This window comes from Mytilus edulis, chromosome 3 (assembly GCF_963676685.1).
Source record: "Mytilus edulis chromosome 3, xbMytEdul2.2, whole genome shotgun sequence".
Classification (NCBI taxonomy): domain Eukaryota; kingdom Metazoa; phylum Mollusca; class Bivalvia; order Mytilida; family Mytilidae; genus Mytilus; species Mytilus edulis.
The window spans coordinates 27,159,583-27,173,522 of NC_092346.1; the positions used below are offsets into that span (position 1 = coordinate 27,159,583).

Below are 13,940 nucleotides of genomic sequence, written 5' to 3' on the forward strand. Positions count from 1 at the left end.
GCATTCCAATTATCGACATGTTTTTCGCATGTTTTTTGCATGAATGTAAAAACTGAAAGTCTTTCTGATGCATACTATTACTGTTTTCCTTTTTTGAATAATATGTTATGTGTTCGGAAAAATAGGATAAAAATGTTTATAAATATTAAATATATATGAAAAAGTGAACAAATATGTATTTTAATAATTAAGGATCTATATGCCTTAATAAGGAAAATGACATGTCCTTGAAATGATTAAACACTATGTCTAGATACAATTCTATTCAAAATAATAAATTAAAAGAGCATTTCAAACTTTATAAACAAAACATGTCTGATATGATTTCTCATTTTTCTCACCACTTATATCACTTGACACTATCATCAATCCAGTTTCTCTGTTGATGTCTATAGCATAAGGATCTTTGATTTCATCAGCATCTGATAGTATTGTCTTACAGACCTTACCATCTGGTGATACTACCACGATACTGTTGTTTCCAGCAGAAGCTACATAAACAAAACCATTCTTGTCTAATGTAAGTCCTCGTGGACTGACAATATATTGATGCTGAAATGTCCACAGAGGTTCTCCTGTAACTTTGTAACAGCAGACTTCATTTTCACTGTCATCGGTACGATAGATATTTCCTTGGAACAATGAAATACAATTCAATCCTCTTCCTTCTATGATTGTTTGAGACATATCACTCAGATTCACTGTAGTACACTGTCCGCCACTACTGACAACCAAAGTTTTACCATCACTTGCTACTCCAAAACATTCATGAGAAAGTTTAATAGATTGAATAATTTTACTTCTATTTACATCCACCAGGACTGTCTGGTTTTCTAGTCCCAATGCGACAGCCACTCTATTATTCATGACTAGGCAACCATCATGTGGATACCCTGTGAATGTTACTACTTTTCTGATAAAAATGCCATCATTTCTGAACAACAGTAGTTGTTTTTTGTTGCTATCAAGTATTATAGATTTACCATCAGGTAATATAAGACAGGCATATATATCCAAAGACTTTATATCTTTTGAAATTGTCAGTCTTGTCAACAAGGATGGTTTTATTTGTTCCACTCCAGGAACTTTTGGAATCAAGTTCTGGGCTTGATCTTTTCTTCCAGCCTTCATTTTTAGAGTTGAAGTGGTGGTATTGATATTGATAATTCCAAATGAATTGACATCTTGTAAAATTGATTGTAGAGCAGATGAAAGGTTGACCTCTAGATTTTTTTCAATGAAGTGATCTCCACTTTCTAAATCGTCTATATATTTTGTCGTTTGTGATGTAATTTTCTCAATCTCTCTTAGACCAATAAACCTTTGTAGCTCTGTAGTATATTGTGTCGTTTCGGAAAACTGACTCTGCATTTGGTTTATCTGACTGGCTCGCTGTTCCATTTGTTGCATGAGACTGGCCATGTTTGATTTAAGCTTTGAATATTTAGACTCTAAATCATTAAGTAAGTCTTGCTCTAATTTGTTTAAGTAATCATCAATCGACTTCCTCATATACCGTATTTTCTCAATGACTTTGGTGTTCTGAGTATTTGAGGTAGTGATCCTGGTTTGCAGATACTTTATTGCTGTATCTATGTTTTCCTTCACATCCTTTAAATCTTTTTCAAAAAGTTGCACTGAGGCAGATGATTTGACTTGCTGAAGGATATCTGACAAAGGTTTCATTTCTTGACACATCTTGTGTTTATCAGTGACACACTGAACACAGCATGGACAGGCATGGAAAGAACAGTAAAGTTCAAACTTCTTCTTGTGGTCGTGGCAGTGGCTACTTACTTCTTGCATGAATGTAGGTAACTTTTGGTAATCATCAGCTGACATGGTTTTATGGTTCTTAGACAGATGTGACTTTCTGTGAGGTTTTTCACAGTCTCCACAAAATAAAACCTCACATTCTGTGCACCATGTAACTGCTGAGTTGCAGATTCCATCGTCATTGCAAATTGTACAAAGTTGTTTGACTGATGAGGCCATTACTTTTTCTCTTTACATCTGAAATATATGGGGAAAACCTCTGTATATATATGAATGAGTTATATAACAAATAATTTGCCGATAAATATTACTGTATTAAGTAATAAGTATTATGAATAGATTCTACAAGTCCCGATATCTCATAACAAAACATATGCTATATATAGCTATATATATACGGAAACTGTAAAAAGAAAAACAGAAAAAAAAAAGGATCAGCAAGACAAGATCTTCAAAAGTGCAGATTTCCAAAATTATCAGTTGACTCCTTGACGGAACTTAAATGACGACTTTTATCATTTTTGTTTTGTTTTCACGTACTATATTAAAAGCTATAATCAAAAGATAGATTTATGGAATGAAAAATTGATCAATAAGTACTACATATCTACAAAAGGCCAAATAGAAGAAATTGTTAGTCCGCTCCCTGTAAGAATTATTGAGGATTTTAAATTGACCGAAACACAAACTCTATTTGATTGAAGAGGTATGTCAACTTCTCATATGAGTTATTGTCTTTTAAGATGAATTTTTATGTCCCATCCCCATCTAGGGGGTATTATTTTTTTTCGATCTGTGTGTCCGTCGTTTGTTCAGTCATTCTTTCGTCTGGCTGTCTGGCTGTCTGTCTGTCCCACAACAGATTCAAGGTTTTGGGCAAGTTAGTTTTTGATGTACTTAGTTTAAGTCCAATTGATTTGAAACTTATTTCACACATTGCATATGCTATAACCTGTCTTATGCTTATGTTAAATTATAGTTTGATCCCAGTTTCACAGTCCACTAAAACTAGCAAATGACAGTGCTGGTGGAGGTTAAAGTGTATTTTAAAGTTTTTGGTCAGGGTAGTTTTTCAGTTTTTGATAATAATTGAAATCCAATCAACTTGAAACTTTGTACATATGGTCCCTATGATATGATCTTCCCAATTTAAACGCCAATTTAGAGTTTTGACCTTAATTTCACGGTCCACTGAACATAGAGAATGGTAATGGGAGCGGGTCATCTATGTACCATGGACACATTCTTGTTCCTTTTTAGTTTTGTTTTGGGAACGAAAGGTATGTTTGCATAAGAAAACTTCAAACAGCAAAAATTATCAGCTTTACTAGATCTACAAATAAGTCATATCTGAAATTGATAGTTAACTTAAATGATATTTTATCCATTTTTGAAAATCGAAAGCAGAGTGACCATAAACAACAAACTTAAAAATAATCAGTCAAACATCTACTCTATAAATAATCTTGGAGAGTCCACCCATGTTTTTATGAAGTTGTACCGAATGATCAAGTTGAGAGACTCATAATTTCTAACCTGAAGTTCATTCTCGGAGTGACACTGAGAAATTAAAAAAATCTAGAAAAAAAGTCTTTTATCTCCTTTAAATTTTTGGACTGTGTCAGAATAATATATCAAATAAAGTAAATTTTCCCTTTCTTGTGTTGGACATTTATTATGTTTTTACTTTCTGTTTGAAACAATCAAAAATTTCTTTTTTTATGTATTGATATACAGTTGCTAGAGTTTAATGAAATTTTGATTTTAGTTACTAGTAATTAAATAAATGTGCAATTGAATTATTTGAACATTCTTCTTACCATGAACATTTTGACGGAAAGGAATTTGAACAGGGAAGTAAAATGTCCAATATCTGGGACACTTCCGTATATTATTGATTCAAATAGAAATGCTTATCCCAACAGTTAAATGTCTGTGTATGAATATAATTTGATACACTAATATATGTTTTTATTTATTTAAATGCGTTTCACATGTTTTTTCATAGTTACTTAAAAACACTCAACAATTTTTAAAGAATCCCCAATGTGTGTAATCACACAAATCTGATAAATATTGTTTTTTACATTCAATAAAAACAACTTTCATATTTTTTTATTTATTAAACAACTTAAAAAAAATATCAATATCGAATAAGTTTTAGTATATCGTAGTTTAACCTTTTTAATGACAATACATGTAACCCCTCAAGACAGATGAAGAACTGCATGATTTAAATTATAGAAACAAAACATTATTTGAATCTGGAATAATTTTGAATTCTGGAAAATTTATAAGAAATGTATAATGAAAATAAACCAAATTAATGAGACACTGAGGGGGAGGGGGTAGTTAGTTTATACAGAAATAAAAGCAAAAGTAATCTGAACCTAAGTCGTGCAAGAAGGGCTAAACCCCTAAAGTTGGTTAGATTTCATTAAACATTTCTTTTCGGTTTTACATAGTTTGAAATTAATCCAGAATCAAATTTTGCTTTTTTAAAAGTTCTTAAAAAGGAAACATGTTTGGACAAGATATTTCATTCAGAAATACTTGTAATAATTTTATTAAGACAAAAATATTTTTTTTTGGCACCTCCCCTAAAAATTAATAAAGCTTTGACCGCTTAAATAAACACTATTGTATTTTTAGTCGATTTAGGTCAACACATTTCATAATCTTCGTGTGTTTTTGGCATATTTTACCTTGGCCACCATCCACTATCCAAACAGTTTTTATATTGATGAATTCTATATCAAAATTGGAAACTTTTGGTTACAAAACATTTCGGATCGTAGATGGCGGACCAAAGTTTTCTTAAAGCTTTTAAGTCTGAAAATTGCACAAAATCGACATATTTTGACAAAATGTCTAAAATGGGCCTACTTTGGAGAGTATTGTATACCTAAACTACATAAGTGTCCTTACAAACAACGGTATATTGCTGGGTCTTCCAAGTGCTCCACGGAACCCCTTTCTAAATTATAAACATATATTTTATCAGCAATCGAAGACGGGCTACAAAGTTATTGTGAAACTACCTATTTAGAGGTGGAGTCAGATGTAGTTACTTAAAAATTACAAAGATCTTTTAGAGTACATACAATCTAACTCTCTTTCGTCTTGCAATAGTATTAAAACATTGAGGCTTTTCTACACTTTACACAAGTATTCCGCATTCCAAACTAAAAGACAAATTGAAAGAGTTGGTATTGCTTTGTTTCATAAAAAAGAATGGCCAACGTAGATACAAGTATCTTGTCTTGGGGAGGAATAAATCCTACTTTGTAAAGGATCAATCTGATTCAAACAAAAAATTCTCTGAAACTGACATTATCACTGAGATGCTTGATTTCTTGATTGACAACATATTTGTTACGTTCGGAGGACGTGTTTCTCAACAGACTGTCGGCAGTCCAATGGGAACCAATTGCGCCCTTCTTCATTCCGACTTGTTTCTTTATTATTGCGAGGCTAACTTCACACAGGAACTTGTTAGGATGAAAGATAAGAAGTTAGCATTATCCTCTAACTCTACTTTCCGCTTTATAGATGATGTTCTTTCACTGAATAATTCAAAATTTGGTGGCCATGTTAAACGCATCTATCCAATCGAACTAGCGATAAAGGATACAACAGATACAGTTAAGTCGGCCTCATATCTTGAATTACATCTAGATATTGACGGTCGGTGGAAAACAAAACTTTACGACAAAAAAGATGATTTCAGCTTACAAATTGTGAACTTTCCATTTCTAAGTTGCAACATTCCAGCAGCACCTACATGCGGGGTATATATATCCCAATTGATACGATATTCCCGTGCTTGCATTTCCTATCATGAGTTTCTTGATATAGGGTTTCTGCTCATAAGGAAGCTATTAAACCAAGAGTTCCAATTGGTGAATCTTCGTAAATTTTACGGACGCCATCACGAGGTGTTGATCGTTATGGAATAACCGTTTCACAAATGATATCAGATATGTTCCTTACGTCGTAACTACAACCCCTTCCCTTTCATGAATGTGACCTACCGAATAAGACTATTTTCCGAATAATTTGTTATAACATAAGCAACACGACGGGTGCCACATGTGGAGCAGTATCTCAGTCCCGGACTGTCCCTTTGGTATCTTTCGTCCCTCTTTTAATGATGTATTTAGCTTTTGGAATAGACTCATTTACGAACCAAATTATGACCCTTTTCCACATGCACTTGTTTCTGTCAATGTAGGGTTTAGTTAAACGGACAGAAAGTCACAGGGCAAAAAGTCACAGGACATAAAGTCACAAATTTGGTAGGACAAAAAGTCACAGGACATAAAGTCACAAATTTGGTAGGACAAAAAGTCACAGGACAAAAAGTCACAAATAATATGTTGACAATTGTTTGAATATATAAGAAAAATATCTTGAATTATTCCATATTGGTATTTTTTTAGTAGGTTTCTCCAGAGACATATATACACAATATATATGTCTCTGGTTTCTCTATATGAATCGGATTTGAATAAAAAAAAGCATATTCACCTGAGAAAGTGTTATTCTTTGCGCTAAACGTCACGCGCTTTTACATGCAACGTTATGGTACAATGTTTCATGTACAATTTGTGTTGGTATATGTTTGTCATCTAATACATTTTCTTTCCTCGGAATATGGAATAAAACAATTACTGTCTTTTGTTTCGGTAAATATGGGGTTTAATTGACTTTTGAAAAACTGATATTCACTTCGGCCGTCGGCCTCAGTGAATATCAGTTTTTCAAAAGTCAATAAGTATAACTATAACATGCCCTTTTCTATATTGGCCCTGGTATCATCCCGAGACTCCCATATTGGCCTCGAGGCTTTAGCTAGCCGAGGGCCGGTATGGGTCGAGGGATGATACAAGGGCCAATATGGAAAAGACATGTTATAATCTTTTTATCACATATTTATGTTCTTCAGAAAAGAGGGAAAAAAAGGTCATTTATAACAATTTTAAGAAAGATAAAAGGTAAAACCTTAAACATTTTATCACTGTCGTTAAGGATGCAATGACGTGACGTCATTTAGAATCACGGGGCACAATATCAATATACTCTTTTTTGCCCCGGGCAATTTTGAGGTTATTGCATGTGCAAAACCCGACGTATTCGTTACAAATATGTGATCAAAAGATGGTATCGGGATCGTTCGCCCTGATTACATGTTCGCCCTAGGTTCGTTCGCACTGAGTTTGTTCGCCCTGGTAATCCGTTCGCCCTGGGTTCGTTCGCCCTATTTTCATTTATGATATGTATATGTTACATTAATGAAAGAAATATATATTTATATATATATATTAAAATTTATGTATATCTATTAACAGTTAAATACAGATTATTAATTAAATAAAATTCTTGGCTGCATTGTTACACTTTATTTTATAATTACTTTCAATTACTGTTGATTGAATTTTTATACACCTTATCGCTAATCCCGGCTGACCCGGCCGCTTGAACTTTTGACGTCAACAACAATCACTTTTCCATTGTGGCGTCAGATATTTTGTTTTATGACGTCAAAATTTTACGGGAACCTGTGTGATTTCCAGCAATGGCGGACAAATAGCGATAAATCTTTGATATCACTGATTGGTATATGAATTGCCTTTGATGGATTAATAATGAAAATAACATTGTTCGCAAATAAAATAGTCAGCTTGGATGGGTAAAAACACTGATGTACAAATTGTTAGGCACAGTGGCGGATCCAGAAATTTTCATAAGTGGGGGCCCACTGACTGACCTAAGAGGGGGCCCGCTCCAGTCACGCTTCAGTGATTCCCTATATAAGCAACCAAATTTTTTCCCAAAAAGGCGGGGCCCGGGCCCCCTGCCCCCCCCTAAATCCGCCTCTGAGGCATGAACTTATAATTCAACATATTTAATTAAATACACACAACACTATACTAAAAAATAAAAATCGTAAGTATTCGGCGAAATTGTAGACTGACTTCAACATATTCTATTAAATACACACAACACAACAATATAATAAAAAATAAAAATCAGGGCGAACAGGTATCAGGGCGAACGGTCTCAGGGCGAAACGGAACTAGGGCGAACTGTAACTAGGGCGAACCGAAATCAGGGCGGACGGACCCGGATTCTCAAAAGACAGTAATTGTATAATATTTACTATTGAATACATATATTCATATTAACGTTTTGAAAATGTGTCATTATACTTCAAAAACCCCACTTTGACATTATTATTTTTTTAACAATAATTTGATTTAGATCTACTTTGATATTTTTTTGATAAATTTTGTTTACAAAGTTAGATTTTATACAATAGTTCAAGAGAAATACAAAATTATTGTTGTTGAAATAAGCGGGTTTTTTTTTCAAAGAAAATAGTCAGAAAAAATGAATTGCGAATTTTTATCCTGTGACTTTCTATCCTACATTCGGGGTTTACTATCCACACTCGTACAAAAGATTTTTTGTACGGGTGTGGATAGTATACCCCACATTGACAGAAACAAGTGCCTGTGGTGTGTCGACATTTATGAATATTTACGGTAATTGCAGGTGCTCGTTATCTCCCCTTAAAATTCTTCAATTTTGGAGGTGATTTCATTGACAACAGATTTGTTGAAAAATGGAGTCGTAATATTAAAAATTATTTTGAATAGTTTAAATCACTAGCTAGTCATTAATTGCATTTAAATTATCAATATGTCTGCAAAGCATTTGATGCCAGAAGTCAATGCTGCCGTAGAGAGACTTCTAGAGCTAGGTAAAGTCCGTTTGTCAGTTTATGAACGTGCTAAACAGTGCAAAAAATATAAGAGATTTTCAAAATTATGAAAAAAATATCGAAATGATGGTCAAGTTGAGAAATCTCCTAGTGATGCTCATTACATATTCTGTTGAAAAATTTATTCCTTTTGTATTTTTCTTTAAAAGCATACCATTTATCAGCGCAACCACCTTTCTTAGAAAAAAAAGATTATTTATTATAAAGATCATGGCCAAAACTGGCAAAAGTAGTCTGAAATAACTCTGACGTCCAACAGCTGTTTTACCAGTCAAGCTGGGGATGTGGGATGTCAAAGCTCCTCCCATCTCCAAAAGTGGATATTTGCCTTTCCAAAATATATGCGCTGTGCATGCTTGTCACTTCTGATGTCGACTAACTGTAGATAAAACGTACATATCCTACCATAGTCTAAGATCGTTCATCTTGTCAGTTCGTTAGGTATTTGTGTTTGAACTTAACAAACGGGGAAACTCCGCATTGGCGTCACTACGCTGCTTCCGGGGTAGAAAAACATTACAGAATACGTTTTTTTTTGCTCTTTTGAATGAAAAAACAATTCAAAAGGTAAGTTTTCATTGTTGTTCTCAATTATTGCTAAAAAATGCCTCTTTTCTAATGCCCGTTTCAATCTCGACTTCCGAATGTCTAAAATCATTCTAGAACTTCACAAAATCCCACTGCCGGCCTCCATTGCTTTGTGTACATTCCATTCAGCGTCATCAATCTTGTGGCAGTCAATACAGGTCAAGCAAATCGTATTTTTAGGAATTTTAAAATGACATGCTCCTTATGTCTTACTCGATTTTCCCGCGAAAAAAGCCCAACCAAAATGAAAGGAAAAATATGTGAACAAACGATGTCCATGCCATAATTTTGTACAGGAATATAGAGTAGATTAATAAAAAACAATTTACATTTATTTTTCATAGAATTTTCTTTTCATTCATAATAAAAAAATCGATATTCTGACCATGATGACTGTAGGTCAATATTCATACAAAATTCCATTGATGTCTAAAAGGATGACCAAAAATGAGATTTCCCGTTGAATAAAACCCCAAAATATTGCAAACTATTTTGTAGCAATATCCCACAAAGAAATCACGTAATTGCCGTAGACTGAAAAATCCCCTAATTGACAGTGAAGCAATTTGATTGGGTATAACGAATTGACATCACATGATTTTGACGCCATTGAAATTTCAATGTAAACAAACAAGGTCAGAAGGTTCAGTATGGGAGAGCATCGTACATTTAGTTACTGACAAATAATTTTGAGTTACCAAGCTTGACAATGCATGGTTATAAAAAATGAAAGCTATGTCTACATAAAAAATAAGAAAAAAATAGCCTTATGATAAAGACTTATCATTACACCTGGATAAATGAAGAGGTGAATGAAAAATGAACAAATTGATACCTGATTTTTATAATTCCAAGGCAGTAAGTCGGCACCAGAAGCGACATAGCAGCGCATTTGTTTTGGACGCCAAATATCCACTTTTTGATTTGAGACGAGCTCTAACATCCCACCTCCCCAGCTTGTTTGGCAAAACAGCTGTTGGACGTCAGAGTACATGTTATCTCGGACTAGGCCAAAAGTATTTGTCAGTTGCATATTTTTGTATATACAAATGTATTTCATATAAAATCAATCTTTTTCAAAAAAATATTTGAAGGTATTTATGGTTGGATTTTTATAAACAAGGTTTTAAATATGTAAAACTGTCTATTAAGATAATATTTAAGACATAAATATCACACCACATCTTCCTATATCTATAAGACATAAAGCTTTATTTTATAAGCATTACAAGTACAAACATAAGCTCTGAAGAGCTTTTAAACTAAAACAAAACATACATATCAAGTCATGCACACATGAATTAAACATACATGTATAAAGCAAGGGTTCATATCTGTATATAAACATGCAGCACAAATGTTTTTTAAGCATCCTACAAATTAAACACACATTGAACCTTACAATTATGGTATAAAAACACAAAAAGCAAAAATAAAATGGTTTGCACATTAAAAGCACATATAGATTAGTTAGTTACTAATATTAGCACAAAGCAGCAGAAGGACTATAGTAAAAATAACAAAATAAATTTGCCATGCTGAAATTAAACCAAAAAAATGAACAGAAATTAACTGCTCTTGCAGGCAAAACATTGGCATGAGCTGCCAAACCAAGAATTTATCAAGTTCTTGAATTGATTTAAAGATGATTGCTTACGTAGCTCATTCCAAAGCTTAGCACCACCCGAATACATTAAAGATTGTAGGCTGTATGTAGTTTTCTTACATGTGGTAGGTCGGCTGTATTCTGGTATCTGAAAGAGTAAGTGTTTTCCTTTAAGTGTATCATAGATCATGGACATGTACAGGACAATCTTTATAAATAATTTTGAAAACTTCAATAGCCAATGATTGTTCATTTGGTCATACAAATGTAGCTTTGTCTTCAGTGGTTTTAGTTTTCTGTAGATAACATTTTTTGTAAGTAAGGATTTATGAACTATACAAATCCTTGATGTAAACACGGATGATAAAATTATTTTGTTTAAACAACACTTGATTGGAAATATAAAAACAATGTTATATGATTTTTCAGCTGATCGCATGAAGTATGAAGAATTTGGATTTCTGGATAAAGATGTTGTCAATATAGACAAAGTCATTGATTCCATGCATGAACTGGTATGTACATGTATTTCTTATATGATTTTCTTTTTTTTCTCCATAGAATCAAACCCATGTTCTAACAGTCTGCGCCAAAAACTTTCATTAACTTCTAGTCTGAAGACCAATATACTTACATTTTTCTTATTGGTCCAAATAAGGTTTTGCAAAAACTTACTAGTCCCAATGAAATTTTACTAGTCTGGGGCATCAGACTAGTACATGTACATGTAGCTAACCGTGCAGACTATCTAATTGCAATAGAACATGGGCTGCAATTGACTCCCAATTGAAATTGCAACCTCAGGTTTTACTTTGGTACACCACTGAAGAACAAAATGGACATTCAATTTGTGTTTTTATACGACCGCAAATTTTGAAAAAATTTTCTCGTATATTGCTATCACGTTGGCGTCGTCGTCTGCTTCGTCGTCGTCCGAATACTTTTAGTTTTCGCACTCTAACTTAAGTAAAAGTGAATAAAAATCTATGAAATTTTAACACAAGGTTTATGACCATAAAAGGAAGGTTGGTATTGATTTTGGGAGTTTTGGTCCCAACATTTTAGGAATTAGGGGCAAAAAAGGGCCCAAATAAGCATTTTCTTGGTTTTCGCACTATAACTTTAGTTTAAGTTAATAGAAATCTATGAAATTTTGACACAAGGTTTATGACCACAAAAGAAAGGTTGGGATTGATTTTGGGAGTTTTGGTTTCAACAGTTTAGGAATAAGGGGCCAAAAAAGGGCCCAAATAAGCATTATTCTTGGTTTTCGCACAATAACTTTAGTTTAAGTAAATAGAAATCAATGAAATTTAAACACAATGTTTATGACCACAAAAGGAAGATTGGTATTGATTTTGGGAGTTTAGGTCCCAACAGTTTAGGAAAAAGGGGCCCAAAGGTTCCAAAATTAAACTTTGTTTGATTTCATCAAAATTGAATAATTGGGGTTCTTTGATATGCCGAATCTAACTGTGTATGTAGATTCTTAACTTTTGGTCATGTTTTCAAATTGGTCTACATTAAGGTCCAAAGGGTCCAAAATTAAACTTAGTTTGATTTTGACAAAAAATGAATCGGTTGGGTTCTTTGATATGTTGAATCTAAAAATGTACTTAGATTCTTGATTATTGGCCCAGTTTTCAAGTTGGTCCAAATCTGGGTCCAAAATTAAACTTTATTTGATTTCATCAAAAATTGAATAAATGGGGTTCTTTGATATGCCAAATCAAACTGTGTATGTAGATTCTTCATTTTTGGTCCCGTTTTCAAATTAGCCTACATTAAGGTCCAAAGGGTCCAAAATGAAACTAAGTTTGATTTTAACAAAAATTAAATTCTTGGGCCTCTTTGATATGCTGAATCTAAACATGTACTTCGATTTTTGATTATGGGCCCAGTTTTCAAGTTGGTCCAAATCAGGATCTAAAATTATTATATTAAGTATTGTGCAATAGCAAGTCTTTTCAATTGCACAGTATTGTGCAATGGCAAGAAATATCTAATTTCACAATATTGTGAAATAGCAAATTTTTTTTTTAATTAGAGTTATCTTTCTTTGTCCAGAATAGTAAGCAAGAAATATCTTTTTTCCAGGTTTTTTTTTAATTGGAGTTATCTTTCTTTGTCCAGAATCAACTTAAATCTTTGTTATATACAATATACAATGTATATTCACTTTTTACTACCAACTGATAAATTTAAATAATCTTTACCATTCAGTGATAACAAGCAGGTTTTTTTTACATCTTAATATTTTATGATGTATTTAAATGAGTAGTTATTGTTGCAAACTCCATTAGAATATTTTAATTGAGATTAGTTTTGGAATAAGGGAAAGGGGGATGTGATTAAAAAATTGGGTTCAATTTTTCTCATTTGAAATTTCATAAATAAAAAGAAAATTTCTTCAAACATTTTTTTGAGAGGATTAATATTCAACAGCATAGTGAATTGCTCTAAGAGAAAACAAAAATTTTAAGTTCATTAAAACACATTCATTCTGTGTCAACAATTTAATCACAATCCAAATTTAGAGCTGAATCCAGCTTGAATGTTGTGTCCATACTTGCCCCAACCGTTCAGGGTTCAACCTCTGCGGTCGTATAAAGCTACGCCCTGCGGAGCATCTGGTTGTGTCTTGCTAGGAAATTAGTTTAAGCCGTTTTAAAAGTAATTTAATATGTATCTGTTTTCTTCCCTTTTTGTTTATCTTGAAACAGTTGATTTTTAATATGGTTTTGGATGCAAAAGTTTTAAATTATCCTATTAGAATCGAAATTGTTCTATCATACCATCCTCTTGGTTTATGAAAACAAAACAGACTCAGTATAGACCAATATAATACCTAACCATATTACATGTACTAGTAAAATGAGCATAGAGCATGATATGATTATTTTATAAATATTATAAAGGTGAAATAACATTTGAGAAAACCAACATTAACATGATATATTAGGTAGAATATTGTTTTATCAACTATTTCATTCACCATATTATTATTATATTTTCAGGAAAAGGAAAGAAGAGGGGCTCATGATTTACTAGAAACAGAAACAATACATGCCAGTATTCTCAGACATAAATTACAGTTCCTACCACCATCAATTAAATCTGAGATAAAAGGTAAAATAGACATTGAAAATGAATTACATGTCCAAATATACTGTAGAAAACCAA

The 13,940-nt window shown here is 32.8% G+C and overlaps 2 protein-coding genes across 4 annotated transcripts in view; one reads left to right on the forward strand and one right to left on the reverse strand.

The window, feature by feature from the left end:
• Window positions 1–250: 250 nt before the first annotated feature.
• On the reverse strand, window positions 251–3,621 carry LOC139516101 (uncharacterized). Its single transcript, XM_071305949.1, has 2 exons — window positions 3,597–3,621; window positions 251–2,013 (listed from the first exon to the last, which is right to left on the reverse strand). Exon 2 carries the CDS (start codon window positions 1,993–1,995, stop codon window positions 292–294), a length of 1,704 nt encoding a protein of 567 aa, XP_071162050.1. The 5' UTR covers window positions 1,996–2,013; window positions 3,597–3,621; the 3' UTR covers window positions 251–291.
• Window positions 3,622–8,363: 4,742 nt separating this feature from the next.
• LOC139516126 (coiled-coil domain-containing protein 175-like) overlaps window positions 8,364–13,940 on the forward strand; it is a 175,156-nt gene continuing 169,579 nt past the window's right edge. For all 3 annotated transcript variants that reach the window (XM_071305998.1, XM_071305999.1, XM_071306002.1), the window contains exons 1-3: window positions 8,364–8,542; window positions 11,187–11,272; window positions 13,775–13,886. In XM_071305998.1, the coding sequence (XP_071162099.1) occupies window positions 8,482–8,542; window positions 11,187–11,272; window positions 13,775–13,886 (259 nt within the window). In that variant the 5' untranslated portion in view covers window positions 8,364–8,481. The remainder of the gene's footprint in view (window positions 8,543–11,186; window positions 11,273–13,774; window positions 13,887–13,940) is intronic.